The sequence below is a fragment of the Rousettus aegyptiacus genome, unplaced genomic scaffold (genome assembly GCF_014176215.1).
Source record: "Rousettus aegyptiacus isolate mRouAeg1 unplaced genomic scaffold, mRouAeg1.p scaffold_m13_p_6, whole genome shotgun sequence".
NCBI classification, from domain to species: Eukaryota; Metazoa; Chordata; class Mammalia; order Chiroptera; family Pteropodidae; genus Rousettus; species Rousettus aegyptiacus.
In genome coordinates, this window is record NW_023416309.1 from 72634548 (window position 1) to 72656827 (window position 22280).

A 22280-nucleotide genomic window follows, 5' to 3' on the forward strand; every position below is an offset into this window, starting at 1 on the left:
TTATTTAGTTAAATAAATTCACTTAAAAATAAATGTATAACAAGTTAACATAAGTTATTTTTTATGAAGAAAACTATATTTCCAAAACAGAAAAATTAGAAGGGTGAAAGTTTTACATTTTTGTAAATCTCTTTAATAATATCCTTTTCAGATAATTGTGGCTATTCTTCTTTGATACTATACCCGAACTTAACAAATAATAATTTCTTAAAGATTTGTTGCAATGTGGAATCTGAAACTATATTAGCGAACTTTTCATACCTTGTACCCTTGGGAAGGAATGAGTATGTAAAGACAAATAACATATTGTTTGAACCTTGTAAGAGCCCTCTGAAGTCACAAAGCACATATTATTATTTCCATTTTACAGATGAAGGGATTGGATCCAGGAAAGTACCACTTAATAAACTCTCTGTGAGAGAACTACTTGTGGTTTGGAATTGCCTATCATGGGCTAAATTTAATGTGGGGAATAGATTAATTATCTAAAGGATAAAGGCCCTCTGTTCAAATTACTATGTGGTTTCTGTCTGTGTGATATATGCATTCTTTAAAACACTCTATTTTATTTTTATTCTAGACTTATTCAGGACTCTTCTGTGTAGTCATAAATCCTTACAAGAATCTTCCAATTTACTCGGAGAATATTATTGAAATGTACAGAGGGAAAAAACGTCATGAGATGCCTCCACACATCTATGCTATATCTGAATCTGCTTACAGATGCATGCTTCAAGGTAACTGAAAATGTCAGAATACTAAATACTCAATTTCTCAAATGTAATTAGGTGTTTTAAAAAAGATTAAACTTTTAAAAGGATTTTTTTAAAGATTAAAACAATAAATATTATAGAAAAATTATGAATTCTTAAGATCAGATTGGGCAAAGTGGCCATTTTTTATAGGAAACGAGTGTTTGTTGCTTCATTAATACTTCATGTTCATTTTTATATTAAAAAGCATCTAGTTTTTATATACATTTGATCTCCACCACAAGTCAGTATAACCAAAGCTCTCTTGCATTAGGTTTTAAAACCAATAAGAATAGCCAACAGGAATAATAGAAAAGGTGGATGCTTCATTAGGGAAAGAAAGATTATAAAATATTTCTGATTTAAATTCATGTAAATGATAATAAAAGTTAAAAGGCAGGTGTCAAGTTGGTTGAATTTTGATTGTTTTCTTTTGGATTTAGAATGAATAATAAATTTGAAGTCATTCATTTCAACCATGGCTTTAGACACAGTGGTTTACAGAGAGACATTGTTTTTGAAAACCAGAATATTGCAGTTTTGAATGCGTTTAAGACTACTTTACCTATAGGCCTTCCTGCTGCTATGTGAACTCTTCTGTAATAACTCTACTTCTGTGTCCTTTTATTTTTTTTTTTTAAATAAGTTCTACAAGGTATCATAAAATCTATCTGGCTCTTATAAAGTAGTCTCATGATTATCAGGAAAACAGGATATGCTGCATCCACCTATCAAATTGCATGTCATGAAAAGGCTATCTTGGTGACTGGGTGTGAGGTAGTGTGAAGGAATTAAAGTACAATACCCATTTCCTACTTCAAGTTTTATTTGGATATTTTTATATACTAGGTCCTCTGAGGCAAGTAGAAAGTACTTGAAGACTAGAATAGTGTCATAGATTGGTAAAGACAGGTTCAATACCCAAAATCAGCTTAGGTTTTAAAGATCGATAACCTTTCTTAGGTTCGAAGCCAAAGAATATTAAGAAATGGCTATGGCTGTGATAAATTGCTACTAGATAATGGAGAAAGAAGAATTATCAGCTTTGTTTTTGGTCCAGTGTCTCCGTTAAGAATAATCTTTATATGCAAAAAAGCATTTGTATGAATGAACAAACTTTGCCTTATATGGGAGAAGAAATTGGAAAATGTACACTCCTTCTGTAACTGAATCCATATTTCCTCCTCTAAACAAATACATTCTATAATTGAGATTGCGGACCCTCTGGTCTTTGAAGTATTATATAGAAGGGGAGTTTTCCAGAAGGCTGGGACAGGCTCACATATATAATTCTAATTTTTTAAAGAGAAGAAACTCCAAACTGCCAAGCTTAATACACCTGCAAGGAAAGGTTCTAGAAGCTACTAACAGTCTAAAAACAACATGAAAACATTGACCACATTACTTTAGCTTAGGAAGAAGGGAAATACAGTAAAAAGAGAATTAGGACTTCTACTTGGCCTTCCGTAGCTTGCCATGATAGCCTCATGGCTGTATGCTGAAAAGTTGTGCTCAAGGTGCTGATTAATGATTGGCCAGGCTTTACAGGGTGTGCGCCGATGGGCTTGTGCCTTTTGCAACCTCTTTATCAGTATACTGAAAAATGTGGGATGCATGCCCATAAAATTTGTAGATCACATGAGACTAGGAGGGAACATAAATCATTTAATGAAAAGAAACAATTTAAAAAAACATCTTGACGGGTTGAGTGGGGAATTAGATCTAACAAAATTGTTAGCAGGGATAAATGTTAATATCATTAGTAGGTTTGCAAGCCAACTATGTGGATACAGAATGAGGAAGATGTGGCTTATCAGCGTATCATACCATCATTAATGCTAGAATGAACATTTATTGAATATTACTATGTGCCAGGCACTGAGCTAATTATGTTATGTGTATTATTTAATTTACAACAACATTTCTATAAAGTAGATAGGATTGCTATTCCTATTTTACAGAGGCACAAAAAGTTAAAGATTTGACCAAGAAAATGTAGATAGTAAGAGGTATGACCTAGGATTCAAAACCAAGGCAATGTGACACATTCTTATCCATAAAATTTCCATGCGAAAGTTAAAGAGAATTACAGTAGTTGATAGTTTTGATTACATAATAATTAAAAAGTTTGATACAAAAAATAGAATTAAAAAACCCATTCTAAACATTTGTGTCATATTCCATTCTGTAAGCAGGGGGCAACCTGCCAACGTACTACATATGCAACACATTTGGGTTCGGACATCTACTGCAGTAGTCAACAGTACATGCAGTTGCCGATGAAGCTCATACTACCTGCTAATGGTGGCCAACCTAGGTTTTCAATTACAAATGTGAGCAAATAGCCTAATGTAACTGGGCCTGTGAAGAGCATCTGTAGCTACAGAAGGGACCATGCAGAGGATTCAGAGCACATGGTCCCACTGAACAGTGTTTCTTTGTTTGTTTAATGTAAAAACAGAAGAGAGCTTAACTTTCTTAAGTTTGGATTCTATGGGATAGTGTATCAAGAAAATGCAGTGCACCTGGCACAGTAATTGATCAAGAACTATTCTTTGAATGAATGAATGAATGTAAAGTTCTTAGACATAAACTTGATTACAGAAATTACAAACTCAGTTTTTATTAGATTTATACCTAAATATAACATATACTTTAATGTAACTAAGCATTATATGTTTTCAGAGTTAAGTGGAATGTAAAATTTTTAAATTTCCAGTTGTCTACTGTTAACGTGTAGAAATATTCTTTTTTAAATATACTGTATATCGACATTGTATTTTGTGACCTTGTAAAACTCACTTGTTCTGGAAGGTTTTTTGTAAATTGGAGTTTTCTGTATAGACAATCATGTCCTCTGTACATAGAGACAATGTTATTTCCTCCTTTCCGATACTATGCTTTTAATTTTTTCTCTTGCCTTGTGATGTTGAATAGGTGTAGTTAAAAACAGACATCCTTGCTCTGTTCCTGATCTTAGGGGACGGCAGTGAGTTTTTCCCCGTTAAGGATGATGTCAAGGAAAGGGTTTTTTTTTTGTAGATGCCCTTTATCAGGTTCCCTGTATTTCTAGTTTACTGAGGTTTTGTTTATTTGTTTAATCATGAATGGATGCTTTTATCAAATGCTTTTTCTGTTTTTATTCAGGTGATTATATCGTTTTTCTCTTTAGTCTGTTGATATGGTGAATTAGATTGTTTGCCTTTTGGATGGTGAGCTGACCTTGTGTTCTCAGGATAAACCACTTGCTCATCACATGCATTGTCCTTTTTATATATTGTTGGATCTGATTTGCCAACATTTTAAGAATTTTGGTGCCCTTGTTTATGAGATATTTGCATGTCATTTTCTTATTTATAATGTCTTTTCTGATTTTAGTATCAGGGTAAGGCTTGTCTCAGAATGAGTTTGGAAATGTTTCTTCTTCTGTATTCTGAAGAGTTTATATAGAATTTGTATCCTTTTTTTTTTTTTCTTAAATGTTTTGATGGAGTTCACCAGTGAAACTGTATTTTCTTTGTGGGAAGGTTTTTAATTACAAATTAAATTTTTTCTTTTTAATTGAGGTATAATTGATATATATCACAATATCACAATAGTTTTACAAATTCAATAGGAAAAGGGCTGTTCAGGTTATTATTTCTTCTTGAGTAAGCTTTAACAGCTTGTCTTTCAAGAAATCATCCCTTTCATCTTAGTTATCAAGTTTTTTGATGTTATGTGGTTCCTAAAATTTCCCTATTATCCTTTTAGAATCTATGGGATCTGTAGTGGTGTTTCCTTTCATATTCCAGATATTGGTTGTTTGTCTTTTTCCTGATCGTTTTAGCTAGAAGTTTATCAATTTCATTGATTTTTTTTTTTTAAAGAATCAACATTTCGTTTCGTTTCATTTTTTTCCTGTTTCCTATCTCATTGATTTCTGTTCTTTTCATTTCTTCCTTGTACTTTGGGTTTGATTTGCTCTTTTTTAGTTTTTTAAGGTAGGATCTGAGGTCATTGATTTAAAACTGTTTTCACTGTTGGAAAATATGATTTAATTTGACATGGATTTATTGAGTACCTTCAGAAATGGTATGTGGTTTCGGGGGTGGTGCTTTGGAAACTGTGAACTATCAAATGCATCTTTAGTCTTCAGAAGGCTAGTTGCATTTTGGAAGTAAAATTGTTTCCCTTAAATATCAATATAAAGCCATGTCTGGTTACATTAGTAGGTTTTTAGAGACAAAGATCACTGCAAACTGTTGTAGTGCTAAAGTTGGTCCTTGAAGCATATAGAGGATTCAGTGAAGCAGGAGAGAGGAGTGGAACGGAACAGTCACAGTTGGAGAGAATCTTGGTGGTTATGAAGCCCTTTCCCTTCTTGTACTGATAGTGAAACTGAGGCCCAAAGTTAGGACAAGACCAGACAGACCAATAACGAGAATAGATAAGTCTCACTATAAGAGAGTTATTTTGTTTTGTTTTTCGTTGGATGCAGGAGTGAGAACCATGGGGGAATGAAGTATGGAGCAGATTTGAAGGGTAGCTTGTGGTTGTATAGGTCTCAAATTTCAGACAATGATAATAGCATGTACAGAAGCAGGAAGAAAGCCATTTTGAATTAATTAGGAGGCAATTTAATTTTGGTTAATTTGTTTATGTTCGAGATTTTCAAAAATATATAAACCAGTTCAGAAAAGCCATAAAAAAAACTTGGCGCAGTGGAATTGTATAGAAATTGCTCAGACCAGAGGAATTTAGGGGTCTGAGGGTTCATATTTAGAGTAGATACCTAGCACTGAATTTATCTCAGCAGACCTTAGGCTAACCGTTAATTCTGAGAGTAAAGAAATATGACAATCTCTGATCTCAGACAGCATATTCTACTGGGCAGGCAATTTGCAGTATTGTTTGTCTAACTTCAAAATATGATTAAAAGAAGGCAACAGTGAGGAGCCCGAGAGGGCGTGGGAAGGTTCCCAAGAGGAGATATAGCTGAGCTGAGAAAGGATGCGGAAATATCCAAGTAGATGTGGATTTGGGAGGAGCATGTCAAAGAAAGGACATGGCATGACCTCCAGGAAAATTAACAAAGGCAGACATCATTTATGCAGTCTGGATGCTGCCTGAAGGAAAACTAAAGCAGAGGTTAGGAGCTACAGGCATACCTCATTTCATTGCCCTTTGCTTTGTTGAGCTTCACAGATGTTGAGTTTTTTTACAAATTGAAGGCAGGACCCTCCACTAGCAAAAAGATTACCACTTGCTTAGTTGCGATACTCACTTTATTGCGGTTATCTGGAACCCAACCTGCAAGAGCTCTGAGGTGTGCCTATATTAGGAAGTAAATTAGGCTTGAGGTTGCAGGCAGTAAATGTGCTCTTTGTAGAACTTGTTTAATACATAGAATAGGATGTGTAGTTTACTAATATCATATGAAAAAACTATGACATAGTGAATAAGCTGTTTCTCTTTCACGAATGTGAAAATGCCTGAGCTACTGAGATCCTCATCGGGCACCTGATGGCATCCACCAGAGGGAAAGCAAGCACAATGTAGGGAGTGATGAAAAAGGTACCTGGGCCAGGCCCCATGACCACAGTCTATTTCAAAGCAGTAGCAAACTTGGTTAGTAGTACTAAGAACACAGGCACTAGAGGCAGACCTAGCTGGGTCTCTTCCCAGGATCCTTGCCCTCAGTAGCCATGTGACTTGGGAGGATGACCTAACCTTGGGAAACAGTTCTCATCTGTAAAGTAGAGATGATGATGCTCATTAAGTGATTGGAAATCATACATCCTATGCTGGTGGTTTTGTCCATGGGCTAGCTGTAGTTTTGAATTTCATCTTTTCATATGAAAAATTCAGTTGAATAAATTATTAATCACTTTAAAATCATGTTAGATTTTTTTCATTGTGCATTCTTTCCTTATTTTTTGGTATGTATAACATTTTGACTACAGATACTGGCTAAGCTTTTATATTGGTGTTTATCCTCCAACCTTCTTTTTTACTGTTTGATACTAGTTTTTTTGTTTTTGTTTTTTTTCTCCTTTAAGATCAAGTTAAAGATGATTCCTCTCTGGTTGTGGGTAGTTTTGGAGCCATTGAAAGGCATCGGTTTTCCAAACCTGGCCTTGCATCAGTGTCACCTAGGGCAGCAGTCCCCAACCGTTTTGGCACCAGGGACCGTTGCTTCTGTGAGAGTCCAATGCCTGACGACCTGAGGTGGAGCTGAGGTGGTGATGCTAGTGCTGAGGAGCAGCTGCAAATACAGATGCAGCTTCGCTCCCTCTCCCACTGCTCACCTCCTGCTGTGCGGCCTTGTTCCTAACAGGCCATGGATTAGTACCCATCCTCGGCCTGGGGGTTGCGAACTCCTGACCTAGGGAACTTTAAAATGGGATTTTTAAATCCCTACCCAATGATTTAGCAAAGGTGGAGCTCCAGGAAGTACATTGTTATAAAATTTCCTAGCTGAATTTGATAAGCAGCAGGGTTTGAGGATCAAGGTTAATTAGGCATGTAAGGTCTTGAAAGCCTAGGTTGTTATTTACCCCCAGAGAATCTGGCAGAAGAGTAAGTGAACTTGACTGGATTTAGGACTGTGTAATAGGGTTGGGGAAGAGTTAACTTGGCCCAAGAGGAGTAGAGTTATTAATATTATATAGGCTATTACTGCAACTTTATTATGTCAGATATTTTTAAAACCAGGCAAATGGTCACTTTCTTTTTTTTTGTTTGTTTTGTTTTGTTTTATAGATCGTGAGGACCAGTCAATACTTTGCACGTAAGTAAATGTTGAATGTTCAGATTTATTTTTGATTCTGTTGGGAAGTAAAGCAATTAATTTTTTACATGGAGGGAGGGGGTAAAGTAGAGCAGTAATTTTCAAGATTTTGAGGTAAACCTTGTAGTTATCATTTTAAGACTAAGATTATATAAGTTGCTTAAATTTTGTATTACTGTTTGGTTGTCATACTGGGCTTTTCATACATTTCATGATGTTAATCTGTGAAACTTACATGTTTAGTTTGTATGTCCAACTGTTGACCTGCTGAATGTTTCAGTAATTTATCCATGTTAGCTAGTAGACATTATTGATTATGTGCCTTGTGAACTGTGTGCTAAGTACTTAGAGAGTCAAGATTGAATAAAACAATATCCACAGAAGGAAATGATTAGATTTGCATTTTAGAAAAACCACTTTGGTGGTAGTGTAAAAATGGATTGATGGAAGAGTTCAAACAGGAAGACCAGTAAGGAGGCTGTTCAGTTATCTAGGCAGGAGTTGGAAGTGATTTCAAGTAGAAAACTAACTGGCCATGAACCCAGAGAGAAGTGGATGAAATTAACAGATGGACTCACCAGGACTTGGTGATTTCTATGCCTAAGAAGAAGTAGCTAAGAGAGAAGGATTTCAGGATGTCTTTAGACATGGGTAGGTGGGGCAAAGAACAGATTTAGAGTGGAAGATTATGGGTTTGGTCAAAGACACATTGACTTTGAAGTGCCTATGGCTTATCACAGTGGAGCTGTCCACTAGGCTACTGGGTATGTGGATGTGGAACTCAGGAGAGAGAGCTCTGCCAGAAATGCAGATCTGATGAGTCATCAGTCCCAATGCTAATGGAAGACATGCCGGTGAGTGAGATTGCTTTAGAAGAATGTGTTGAGAGAGAAGGCAGACTGTGAGATCCTGAGGAAAAGCGACATTTAAGAGTCAGGCAGAAGACGAGGAGATGCAAAGACCACAAAGATGGCTAAAATGATCTACCTTAGAGGCATGAGGGTGTGATGACACAGCAGCCAAGAGAAGAAAGACAGTTCAAGAACAAGGGAGTGGTCAGCAATATGAGATGCTGTTGCGATTGAGTGAGATATACAGAAACGTGTGCATAGGATTTGGCAGTAGGGCATGGCAGGTGGTGGCGGTGGACTGAGTGGACTGGGAAGGGAGGTAGAAGTCAGACTGCAGTTGAAAATGAAGTAGAAGTGAAAAAGTTTTTTAAAAACACCAAAAGGCCACTTTCAAATCGTTGAGAAAGCGAAAACGGTAGTACAGGCATACCTCAAAGACCTTACAGGTTCCGTTCCCGACCACTGCATTAAAGCGAGTATCGCAATAAACTTAAGTCGTAATGTTTTCCCTGGTGGAGGGTCTTGTGTTCAGTTTTTTAAAAAACTTGACACCTGTGAAACACAGAAAGTGAAGTACAATAAAACAAGGTATGCCTGTAGTTGAATAGAAGATATGGAGAGAGAATTTTTGTTATTGTTACTGGTGGTGTCTTAAATGTGGGAGAGATTAAAGAGATTAAAGAAAGGGAGATGGGGGCAGGAAGAGAGAACCGAGGGAGCAAACAGGGAGATGAGATCCAGAGTACGGGGGTGGGGGTGTCTGGGCAGGACGGGGTCGTGGGAGATGCCACTCCTCTCCAGGTCAGGGAGACAGATAGGTCCTGATGTAGGTAAGTAGGAATGGGAAGGCTGGGTATTGAGGAACTTCTTATCTAATGGTTTCCCTCATCTATAAAGTAGAACATTTGGTATCTAATAAGCAGGGGGAGGAGCAGCAGGATGGGTCTGAGGGGGAAGAGAGGTAGAAATAGCTGACACTAGTCTGCTTCATTGTATAAAATTTCTTCTAGAGTTGTTTAGCCTCTGGATTATAAAAATTAGTTTTTCCTAAATAACAAACCACCCAGAAATGAAATGGCTTAAAACGGTTTTCCCAGTAGTTGGTTTGGGCTCAGCTGGGTGGTTCTGCCAATCTGGGCCAGACTAAGCTGTCTCACCTGGGGCTCACTTACTGCATCTGTGGTCACCTACTAGGGCAACTAGAGGTTGGCTGACTATTGGCTGGGGTCCCTTCACTTCTTCTCCGCATGTCCCCTCATTCTCCAACTGGTCAGCCCTAGTTTTAACATGGTAGCAGAGTTTCAAGAGCAGCAAGAGAGCGAACTCCAATGTGTGACTGTTGTTCAAACAAGTTTCTTATTATGTCCCCCAGCTGTTCCATTCCCAAGCAAGACACATAGCCAGGGTCAGTGTGGGAAGTACTGCCAAAGGGGGTAGCTACAGTAAGGTGCTTAGACAGTCGACCATGATGGTATGGAGTGGAACCAGATCCAATCTACCAAAGGTGGAACAATTGCAGTTTTTGCAAGTGGGTGCAAATGGGGGCCAGTGGAGCGCGAGAATTGAGGATATTGACAAGAGCAGCTCTCACGATGAATCTGGGGATATGGGCAAAGAGGAGGAATTGATAGGGAGAAAGTAGACAGGTCAAAACCTAGAGGTCTTGATGAAATGTAACTGATAATCTTGGGGATACTAGAGTGTAGGAGCAGAAAGAGTAAGCAGTGTGGCCACAGAAGATGAGGTGCTAACACCTAAGGTGTGGCCACAGGAGGGGGATACCTGAAGAAGAGAAGTAGGAGGAGATCATCAGAGTTGAAGATGTCACAAAGTCAAGGGACCTGGAATTCGGGATGTGTCATTCACACGAGGAGTGGTAGGGCTTGGCCACATGCACAGGAGTGAATGAGAGCAATGGCCAGGGTGAGCTTTTTATAATGCTAAGTTATTTCACTTAAATGTCTTTATTCTGAGATAATATTCTTCCCACTTTTTTATAATAAAAAGTGCTATTTTTTGAAACAGAGGAGGGTTTTTCTTTGCTTTTAATGATCATGCTGGTCAAAATTAATCCGACTGTGAGAACCACTGCTACTGCTGTATATAACATCGGAGAGGAGGGGCTGAGCGGGTAGGGGCTTTTATAACAAGAAGGTCTGAAAGCAGCATTATGGAGGGTGAGAAGTATGCCCCTGACTTCTTTCTTTCTGACGAGTGAGAGAGTGTGTGTGTGTGTGTGTGTGTGTGTGTGTGTGTGTGTGTGTGTGTTGGAGAAAGGGTGGTGTTCACCTGAGAAAGCTGCCTGGGGAAGATCCAGGTTCCAGTAAGGCTAGCAGGAAGAGGGAGCAGAGCGTTCAGTGACAAGGCTGAAAGTATAGGTGACTTTGCTCACCATGGCCTGGGGGTTCCAGAGAGTACTGAGAAAACAGTGGGGCAGAGGTAGAAAATAACAGCTTTGTTATCTGGAGAAAGAAAACACAGTATGAGAGCAGAGTGTAAGAATAAAAGTGACCAGAGGAACTGACATTTGAGGCAGTGGACAAGGATGGCGGGGGTGTAAGTCTGAAGGATTCCCCAAAGAGTTCAACTCTTTGAGCCCCTGGTGGTTAGAAGAGGGGACTTGGGCCTTAGGGGAGCAATAGCTGTGGCTGGTACTTACTGGCTTCTAGTGGATTCTCAGCTCAGGTGGGCTGGCATGCAAACAGATTAGCTTCTAGACCCTCATCCTTGTCACAATCCCTGGGGGCTTCTTAAAGAATCAGTGTCCGATGAACCTTCCAGGCCTAGAGGACAGCAGATGAGAAATAGTATCAGACAGTTTACAAGTAATTTGATATTAGTGGAGCATAAGGTGTAAAATAGAGAATAAATGCCAGTTTAAACTCAACATGCCTAAAAATTAACCTTTATTCCTATGTAAACAAGACGCATCTCCCAATTTCCTGATTTCTGTCATTACCACCGTGTTTCAGGACTAAGGCTTAAAATCTTGTAGTCTGCTTTGACTTCTTTCTCTTTTTCATACCGCTGTTTCTAGTTAGTCACCTTACTCAGCATTTCTTCTTTCTTTTTGTCCCAGCCTGGCCCATCATCTAACGTCTGGCCTATTTCAGTGGATCCTGACTGACTTCCTTGCCTTTAGCCTCGTCCTCCCTCCGGGGAGGAAGTATGCCCACCTATTCAACAAATTCCAACCCACATTGATTTTTTTTCTCATCAGGTCCTTTTTCATGTTTACTGTAGTTCATTCCTTATTTGGGTCATGTGTATCTGTTTTATGACTAGTCAGTAAGGTAGGAACTGTGACTTACCTTGATTGCTTTTTTAAAATTATCCCCCTTGTCCCCCTGAACCTGGCACCCTGAACACAGTATGTACTTAGGAAATGGATAACATTAAAAAAAAAAAAAAGAAAAAGAAAAAAAAAAAGAAAAAGAATGACTCTCCTAAGTAGAAACCAAGAAAACAGGTTTAAGTATAGATTAGGTAGGAAGTTTTAGAAACTAATGATACTGTATGTATTTTCAAAGGGTAAACCTTTCTCATACTATTTTTAAAAGACATTTTATTTTGAAACTTTAAAACTACACAAAAATAGAATAGTATGTGATCCTCCCCCCAGCTTAAATGATTTAAAAATTTTTATCCTATATTCTTTATTTTTTCCTTTTTAAACCTTTGCTAATGTAGTTGCTTAAGTTTTTATTTTCAAGACAATTCAAAACTAAATTTTACTGAAAAATTAAAAGAATGGTACTTTAAATGCCCATATACCCTTCATTTAAATTCATCAATTCTCTCTCTATACACAAGTACTTTTTTTTTTTTAACAATTTGTAGTCAGTTGTAGACATTCCACTTTACTCCTAAATACGTCAGCAGGTGTCTCTCTTAAGGACAAGGGTGTTCCCCACATTACCACAGACCGTTATCACACTTAAAATTAATATTGATTCAATAATATCATTAACATTGGTTCAGTAAAATCACTGTTACAGAAATTTGAATATACAATCCATATTCAATTTTCTATAATAGTCCTCAGCGTGTTTTTATAACTCTTAAAAATCCATGATCCTATGAAGGATCATTCCTTGCATTCATTATATCTGTTAATTTTGATTCTGTATTCCAGAATAGTCTTCTCCCTGTTTTGCTTTTTATTTTTTTATTATGTTGGCTTGGATTCTTCCAAAAAAATCACTTATTTAGAACCCGATCTGTCAATGTCTTCTAAAAATTATCCGTTGCAGTGCAGTTCTGACATTGACTTCCCAGGGAAAAACTCTTCCACATGATGCCTGCACTACAGATGCCATCCACAAGCTCGGGTTCACAGGCCACGGGCATTTCTGACAAAATAACACAAATTTTGGGGTTGCCATTACTCCCTCAGATTCAGTAGTTCTCTAGAATGACAGATAAGAGCCAGCGAAAAAAAGACATAGGGTGAGGACCGGGAGGATCCCAAAGACACACTTCCATGTCTTCTGCACACTTTCCCTCCTAGCACATAGTTGTATATTTCACCAACCAGGAAGCTCACCTGAATTTCGAAGTGCAGAGTTTTTATTGGGTTTCATTATGTAGGCATGATTGATTGAATCACTGGCCGCGTTGTTGAATTCAGTCTCTAGCCCTCCTCCCTTTCCAGGAGGTTAGGCTGATAGCATTTGGATCAACAGCCCAAACTGCCCGTCATGCTTTCGGTCTTTCAGCATGGCCAGTTCCCATCCTGGGACTATCTGGGTGCCCACTATGAGTCACCTCATTAGCATAAACTGTCCAGGCCCCCGTGAATAACAAAGATGGTTTAAGGACTTAGAGACACCCTCCCATGAACCAGGGACAAAGACCAGCCAAATTCTTTATTATACAGCATGAGTTAATAAAGTCACAACTAGAATCTAGTCACTAAAACTCTCCAGGAAATGAGTATAAGTGAGTTACATGTTTTCTGCTTATGAGCTAGGGAGGAATAGAACGTGTGTGTTGCTCTTCTGCAGTGTCGTGATCAGGGTAACCTTGCATGCAGTAAGCAGAGAATCAGGTGCAGGACACTTAATCTCTTTGCTTAGTTGGTTTGAGAGATTGGACGACCATTTTCATGATTTTTTGGAATGTTTGGAAGCAGGAAACACTTGGGGAGTTAGACAGAATGAAAGGTTAATGAGTTCTAATTGACTTTTGTCACCAAAAAATGACCATTACCGACATTAGTATGTATTATTTGATGGTTATTGTGATTTTAGACTGATGTTTGTCATCAGTTAATAGGCTAGTATTTATTAGGTAATAGGCTAGGTAATTCTCATGGAGATCGGTTATCTCTTGGACACAGAGCAGCAGTCATCAAGTACCATGTTTGTTTTGTTTTGTTTTTCTTTCTCTCCCTCTTTTCATTCCTTTTTCTTTCTTTCAACTTTTCCAAACATCTTATTATTACTATTTTCACATAAAGCAAAATTGAAAGAACTTTGCAGGCAAGACCCATATAACCACTACCTAGATTCTACCATTAATATTTTGCTCTACTTACTTTATTATATATTGATCTGTTCATCCCTCTGTCCATCCATCAATCCATTTTATTGTTTGTGTTGAGCGGTAAACTTTTTCTTTTCTAACTTGGGCCCAGTGGTTGGGGGTCTGCAAATTAACTGACAGTAGACAGATTAGCAGGAGAAAAGACAAGGTTTATTTACACATGCATGTAGGAGTTTGGTAAGAGTAACTTGCTGAATAACTGGAAATAAAGGGCTTACACTATATACTAAAATTGACAAAAAGAGCGGAGTTGGGAGGATTAGGGTTTCTAGGGGAAAATATGGAGGATTCTGTTGGGCTTCATGATGCTAATGGAAGCTGAGTTTGCACTTCCTGGTGCTAAGGGTTAGTCTTTTGCCATTAGTAAACTCCCTGTGATGAGGGTCACTGGCATCTCTATTTTCTGGAGGCCCCGCTTAAGGTTAGATAATGTTTCTTTCTGTGGCTTCCGATTGTTCAGATGTTTTCAGTCAAAATTTTCATTCCGCTTTAATAGGCTATTAATCCCTTAATTTGATGCCTTTCGAATTGAATCGTAGACATCAGTATACTTCCTCTTAAATAACTTCAGTATACATAAAGCATATAATTAAAGTTCGGAATGTATATCTTTGTCTTTTGAGACAAAATTTACATGTAATGATATGCAGAGATCATAAGTGTACATGTATGAAGTTATTTGTGTAACCTAAACCTCTGTCAAGATAGAGAACATTACTATTACCATCACCCCAGAAAGTTCCCTCTCATATCCTTCCAGCAAATCTCTACCCCTCACTTCTTTTAGCATCATCATATTTTATTTTCTAGATACCACTGGTTATGATATTTATGATATTTAATAACAGATTTTGGGTTATGTAAGCTACATTGTGTCTTGAGAAATATGAAAATGAAACAGTGTATCCCTAGGTTTAAGAAAATATGATACGTCCTGTGGTGCCTTTGGGGACTCACCAAATAAAGAACTCAAAGTGTGTATAACTAGAATCTTCTTAAATTTAGTACAGAGCTGACCTAATTAAGTTTTTTTGTATGAGAATAACTGTTTAGTCAATTTCATCTAGTAGTTATTTTATACTACTATATACTACTAATTACATAGTATTATAAAGAGGAAATACAATTGGAAACAGTTTCTTTAATCAAGTAGTTTGATAGCTTCTGTTTCAGCTTTACTTTTTCAGTCATTTATTCTCTGATTTACCCCTCCCTCCCCCCCCCCCATAAAAAAGAGCACATAATTTCCCCTCTGGTCTTATCTGCCTAAAACCCTCCAACTAGTCTTCATTTCTGCAGACCCAGACCAGGTAGTGTGAGCTCCTGCTTAAGAATCCAAGCCCCCTGCTTCATCATTATTCTAGTATCCTGCCAAGTTCTTTGATGAAGACACTCAGGATTTCCTTTATCATCACGAACAAAGTCTTTCACACTTGCACTCCATGTAATTGGAAGTGAAATCCTGTTAAGAGTGTAATTCTCATGTTGACTTTCCTTCTCATTAGAATTAAATTCACAAAACAGTCACCCTTGGTGAGGAATTTACTCTGTTCTCTAAGCCTCCCTTTTAAAGAATACTGTTTACATTTTATGACTAACTTCTGGTTAACTCAAGTGTTTCTCCTTTTAAGTATATTTGAATATAATGTAACAATTGTAAAACAGTATTTCCCATAAGCCTTCTATCAGGCAGTGACAATAGATTTTTGTTCGGAATTTTATGTCATATACAAATATTACATTATTTATGTATGACATATACAAATATTACATTATGTAATAATTTTATGTCATATACAGATACTACATTAAGTGGCGATGACCAAGTCAACTTGGATTCAGAAGCTGATTCTTGCTTTGAGTAAATACCTTAAAAGTTTTAAGATAATCAAATCAATAGAATTGATTAAATAGTAAAACAACCCAGAAATAGATCTCAAATGTAGTCAACTGATCTTTGACAAAGGATTAAAGGCGATACAATGGAGCAAAGTTGGTCTCGCTAACAAACAGTGTTGGGACAACTGGACATCCACATGCCAAAAAAGTTAATCTAGACCCAGGCTATATACCATCTTCACAAAAATGAACTCAAAATGGATCATAGACCTAAATGTAAAATACAAAACTGTGAAACTCCTAAAAGATAACATAGGAGAAACCCTAGATGATCTTGGATATGGTGTGCCTTTTTCGATAACAATACTAAAGACATGATCCATGAAAGAAATAATGGAAAAGCTGGACTTAATTAAAATTAAAAACTTCTGCTCTGCAAAAGAGAATGTCAGGAGAATATGAAGATAAGCCACAGGCTCAGAGAAAATATTTTCTATAGATAACATCTATCTGATAAAGGAATGTTATCCAAAATATACAGAGAACTCTCAAAACTCAACAATAAGAAAACAACCCAATTGAAAAATGGTCAAAGATCTTTACAGACACCTCACCAAAGAAGGTATACAGATGGCAAAATAACCTATGAAAAGATATTCTACATCATATATCATTACCACTACATACCTAGTGGAGTCACCAAAATCTAGAACATTGATAACTCCAAATGCTAATGAAGGTGTAGAGCAAAAAGAGCTCCCATTTACTGGGGGTGGGAATGCAAAATGGTACAGCCACTTTAGAAGACAGTTTGGTGGATTCTTACAAAACTAAATATATTCTTATGATATAATCCAGCAATCGAACTCTTTGGTATTTACCCAAAGGAGTTGAAAACTTAAATCCAAACAAAAACCTGCACATAAAAGTTTATAGTGGTTTTGTTCATGATTGCCAAAACTTGGACGCAACCAAGATGTTCTTCAGTAGGATAAACTGTGGTACATCCAGACAATGGATTGTTATTCAACGCTTAACAAAAAAAAAAAAAAAAAAAAAAAAAAAAGAGCTTTCATGTCATAAAAAGGCAGAGAAAACTTAATGTATATTCCTAGGTGATAGAAGCCAATCTGTATGATTCCAACTACATGACATTCTAGAAAAGGCAAAACTATAGAGACAATAAGTCAATCATTGGTTGCCAGGGGGTAGCAAGGAGTGGGGAAATGAATAGGCAGAGCACAGAGTATTTTTAGGGAAGTGAAAGCACTCTTATACTAGAATAGTAGATACAAGTAATTATACATTTGTCTAAACCCATAGAATATACAACACCTAGAGTGAATTTTAATACCAACTATGAACTTTGGATTCATCCTGGGTAAAAAAAAAAAAAATGTGAGTGATATTCATAGTGGAGGAAGCTATGCAGGGGCTATATGAGAAATCTCTGTATCTTCCAATTGTGTTGTAAATCTAAGACAGCTATTTAAAAAAGTTAAGTCTTAAAAAATAGCTAAGGCAACAGTGTGGTGTAGATGAAATATCATTGTACTATCAGGCAGAAATCTGCTATTTCATGTCCCAGGTCTATCATGAACTAGCTCTGTGACCCTAGGTCAGTCAGTCAGCTTTTTTTAGACCTCAGATTGCTTTTCTAATGACTCTTTGTTTTAGATGTCCTCAAGTCTTAAAACTGGGAATTGTTGTAGCTGCATCTCAATGATAGCTATATTATGGGGAAAAAGAAGTATGCAAATTGACTTGTAATTAGAAGTTTAAAATGTTCTAGACAAAGGTGACAGGAAAAGGAACTAACATCTTTGCAAATGCCATCTCCATTAATCTTTGCAATAACTTCGTTATCCACATCCACATGTCACATTAACCAGGTCTTAGCTAGTGTGATGGAAGACTTGAACCCAAACCTAACTTAATTATAAATCCTCTGCTTTTTCTAGTAAGCTGCTAACAGAACAGAGTTTTGAAACTGTAGGAAATCAACTAATGGTATATATATATATATAAAATACATACATATTTTATATATATACATATAAAATACATATGTGTTGTTTTTCAAATTGAGGGTATCTAAAGCATGAACTTCAGGCAAAGGGTGTTTTTGAAGCTAGACTGAATTTGTTGTTACAGATTGTCAGAGAAAATAAAAAAAAAAAACTAATTAAGATCTGAGAAAAAGGGTTTCCCATGGTTCAGAAGAGATTCAGAGAAAGATCCCAGAATTGATTACATATTAATGATCTGCTTCACTGCTTCTTATTACTCTTGTTTTTTATGTTTTTGTTTTGGATTGCACACCTCTTTGAGAAGCCAATGAAAGCCCTAGACCTCTCTAGAAAATGCAAATACTTTCATGTTAGAAATTCCTGATCCTTGATGTCCAGATGTGTGCTGCAGCAGACACAGGGCAACGCACCCATCAGACATCTTGTTTTGTTCTCCTGTTGACCTTGCACTTGTACCATGGAGACCAGCGATGAAACAAGCAGCCACTTAAACAGTATAGAACTACTCTATCAGTAAATCTTGTGGTGTTGGTGGAAATGAGGTCAGGTTTACATCGTCCTCCTCGCTCTTTGAGGTCTTGTCCTGTTGTTCTTTTCTCAGGATTCCTCTAATGTTCTTCAAGAGAGGTCTGCTGAGCTTTCTGGGTTCGCTTGCCCTATTTTGTTTAAGCTGTTTTATTTTCTCTACTTCCATCTGAGACAGATGTGCCATAGCCCTTTTTAAAAAACCTTTTTCCAAGAATTTTATTCCTTTGATCCTGCCATCCCTTTCATATTTAAATCGAAGGTTTTTTAGACTTCTGTTAATATCTTTATCATCATCATTATTAATCATTGTCATAGCTGTTACTACTACTATTGCTGCCATTTATAGAGAGCCTTTTAGCCAGGTGCAGTGCTAAAGATAATGCTCTTTACATACATTATCTCAGTCCTATGAAGTAACTTTATCTCATTTTAAAGGAGTATAAACTGAGACTCAGAGACCTAAGTAACTTGTCCAAAGCCCCATAGCCAAGAAGTGGTAGAGATGATTTTAATCTAGGCAGGTAGGTCATTTTGACACTGCAGCCCATACTCTTATCCACTATTAATGCTATTGATTCATAAATTAATTTAGAGTTTAGTAATTCAAATGACCTCATGTATGGTGGATGAACAGTTGAGTCACCAATAATGGTAATATTTACTGAATACTGATCATGTGCTGTAGATGACTATTTTTTCTTTACAACAAGCTTATGCATTAGAGGCTATTATAGCTCCATTTTAAGATGGAGAATATAAGGCTCATCATCTCCCCTGTTGGGGAACTCAACAGTAAGGAATTGGAATACATCTAACTTTGAAACAATATTTTCCATGGCAAAGTTACCTTAGGCTTGAAACATGTAAAATGTAGCCGAATTCATAACCAGTTGTTGAAGTACAGCCCAGTAAGTGTGATGGGCACGTCCAATTGAGAGATGTTAGCTGCGAAACCACAGAGACAAACTAAGCTGAAAAGTAACAGTCATAACTATTTTTGGGATAAGTCATCATCAGTCAAAATGAGAGGCTCATTTCTTAGCGTAATAAAAATGACCTGTTTGAAACCAGCAGTCAACATTGTGATTAGCCTTGAAACACTAAGTATTTTGAATAAACTTAAGAACAAAACAAAGAAAACCACTACCATAGCTATTAAGAAATTATACTTGAGTAAAATCCAAATTCTCTCCCGTGACTCCTAGGTACATCACATCCACCCTGCTCCTACTTCACCAGTGTCTACTTTTGCTCTCTGTCGTACTGGTTACTTATATCAAATCCTATACACTGGCCGTAGTTTCTGGAATATGCCAAACTTTTTTCTGCTTTAGAGCTTTTATGTTTGTCTTTCCATTGGCCTGAACATTCTGCCTCCAACTCTTCACTTTCTAGTTCCTGCTTATCTTTCAGGAGGCTCTTCCTTGATGGTCACACCCACAGGGAATGGTTCCCTGCCCTCCTCTGCCTATTCCCCCTCAGCCTCCTCCTTGTTTCCTTTGTAACATTTCTCATATCCTGTAATCATTTTATTTTTCTTGTTTATTTTCTGTCTCTTCTAAACTTGAGCTCCGTAAGGACATGGATTTTTTTCATAGCTATATCTCTAACACTTAGAAGAATACCCAATACATAGAAGTTGATTTTTAAAATATTTGTTGCATAAATGAAAATTATTACCTTATCTATGTACCAGTGTTAGCCAGATAGAAAATAGAATGACGATGAAAGGACATTAATGACAGGAACAAAAAATATTAAAAAGAGCTTAAGAATAAATTTAATAAAACATGTGTAGGACCTATACTCATGTATTCAGTATTTATTGAGCATTTACTATGCTAGGCACTGGTTTCAAAGATGAATAAGACAAATGGTCCTTGCTTGTTTTAAGCTTAGAAAAATACAAAGTTACATAAGAGACAAATATAAAGACATAATTTCTCCTAGAAAATAGCATATATATTAATATTAATCAACTCAAAATTCCACCTGTTGTTTAGGAGATAGGGGAGGCATAGCAGAACAAAATTATTTGAAGTTTATTTGAAAAAATAAACCTCAGAGACTACTTAAGTTTTTTTAAAGAAGAAAAAATAATGGGTATTCTGATCAGTCATGTTTCAAAACTATTTCAGCATGGCACTGGCTTTTGAAATAAGTCATATTTCTAAGAAGTGAGTATAAGATAAATTAACATTTCATATCACTGGAGAATGAATGTCTTTGTGAACCACTGATACTGGCATGTAGGCTGAATCATTTGAGGAGAAATTAGATTAAAAATCTTTACCTCCAACCATAAATTGTTTTTTGTTGTTGTTCAGATTGGTTAAAGATTTAATTATAGAAAGAGAATCCATCAGAGTTCTGGAAGAAAATACAGATAGATTTAATATAATAGATGATATAAAAGTGAGAATATAGATGGACATAATCTTGGTGCAAAAAAAGGTCTTTTAATTTAAAGCATGAATAACAGGCAGAAACTGTTAAACAGTGCCTAAGATTTAAAACTTCTACATGGCAAAACAAAGGAGATAATTTTTAATATAACAATAGATGGTGTTAATAAGTTTAACATATAAAATATTTTCACCAAATAATAGGTGGGTCATATCTAGAATTATTAAATCTTAGAGCTAGAAAGGATCCAGTCCAGTTCCTATGCTTTTACAGATGATGATGCCAAGGTCCAGAGAAGATAATTGACTTATTTAAAGCCATATACTAGTTAGTCGAAGACTATACTTTCAGAGATCATTTCTATAGTTTGTTACAACTAGTTGGTCAGTAAGATCCATTTGCCAACCCCTCTGCAGCTGAGATTGTGCATATCTGGGTACAGAGAGTTAGGAATATAATGCAACTACTAAAAAACTTAAGTCATGGACAGTTCAAATAGTATAATTCTAAGTACAATTCCAAGAAAGGGTCAGAGTTTGTTAGAAAATTTAGATTTTTTTCATGCCTTTCATAAAACAGACCTAGAGAATTATTATTAGTTGGCAATGCATATAACAACATTTTTAAGTTTCTGGGTTTTTTTTTTTAATCTAATTATACATTAAAATTTTAATTTCAATCCAAATCGAGATTTTGATTGTCAAGATGCGTTTGCTTTGATCATGTCTTAGGGAACCATAAATATTTGAGCAGAGAGACCATAATTCAAGTATCACTACATGCTAGTAGCTTACGTGAATTTCAAGCCTAGTACTAAGTAGAAATCAGCAAAATGTGCTAGCCTTGTTTGAAAATATAAATCATATAAAGTGATGGCATTGGTCCCGCCCAGTTCATAACAAAATTCATAATACTCATTCATTTTCTCTACAAATGGCGTACTAGCTGTGTCAACACTGCACGAGGCTATGTGGATTAAAAAGAAGCCAACACAAATAAACAAACACATACACATAAGTAAACAAATGCACAGAGCCATGGTCCTCCTTGCCTGAGGGAGCCCAGTGTGTGAGGCCAGCAATCACTGTGGACATATTTAACAAGATGTATGCAAGGTACTGTGTCCAGGTATGACAGAGAGAACCATTGTTAGCCTGGTTTAAGGGATGAACCAAAAAAGCTCTAACTGGCTTAAAAGATGAGTATCAGTAACCCGGAGTTCACTCAGTTTCTTCAGATTAAATCTTCTTCATTAATTATTTTAGGAATTCCATGTCCAGGGCTAGATATGTTTCTGGTGCCGAAGAATTTCTTTACTAATGTTCTAATAAATTTCACTTACCTGGCAGAATCCCAAACTCCAAGAAGAGAAAAGTGTTGTGAACATTTTCATGCATCTTCTTTCTGGCATCTATCAAAAAAATTTTGGGTTAATTTTATGCCATTTGTAGAATAATAATCCTCTTTTTTATTTTATACTAATTCTCATTCAAGCTCAGTTAATTTTACCAACTGTAATTTTAGAATGTGTGTTCTGTGCTTTCTTTAAGGCAGC

At 36.6% G+C, this 22280-nt stretch overlaps 1 protein-coding gene and 1 pseudogene across 6 annotated transcripts in view; both read left to right on the plus strand.

Moving 5' to 3' along the window:
• Positions 1 to 22280, plus strand: part of MYH10 (myosin heavy chain 10) — a 129793-nt gene that overhangs the window by 20894 nt on the left and 86619 nt on the right. For all 6 annotated transcript variants that reach the window (XM_016154689.2, XM_016154698.2, XM_036223075.1 and 3 more), the window contains exons 3-4: positions 581 to 737; positions 7497 to 7524. In XM_016154689.2, coding sequence (XP_016010175.2) covers positions 581 to 737; positions 7497 to 7524 — 185 coding nt within the window. The remainder of the gene's footprint in view (positions 1 to 580; positions 738 to 7496; positions 7525 to 22280) is intronic.
• LOC118604378 lies at positions 21061 to 21172 on the plus strand (annotated as a pseudogene).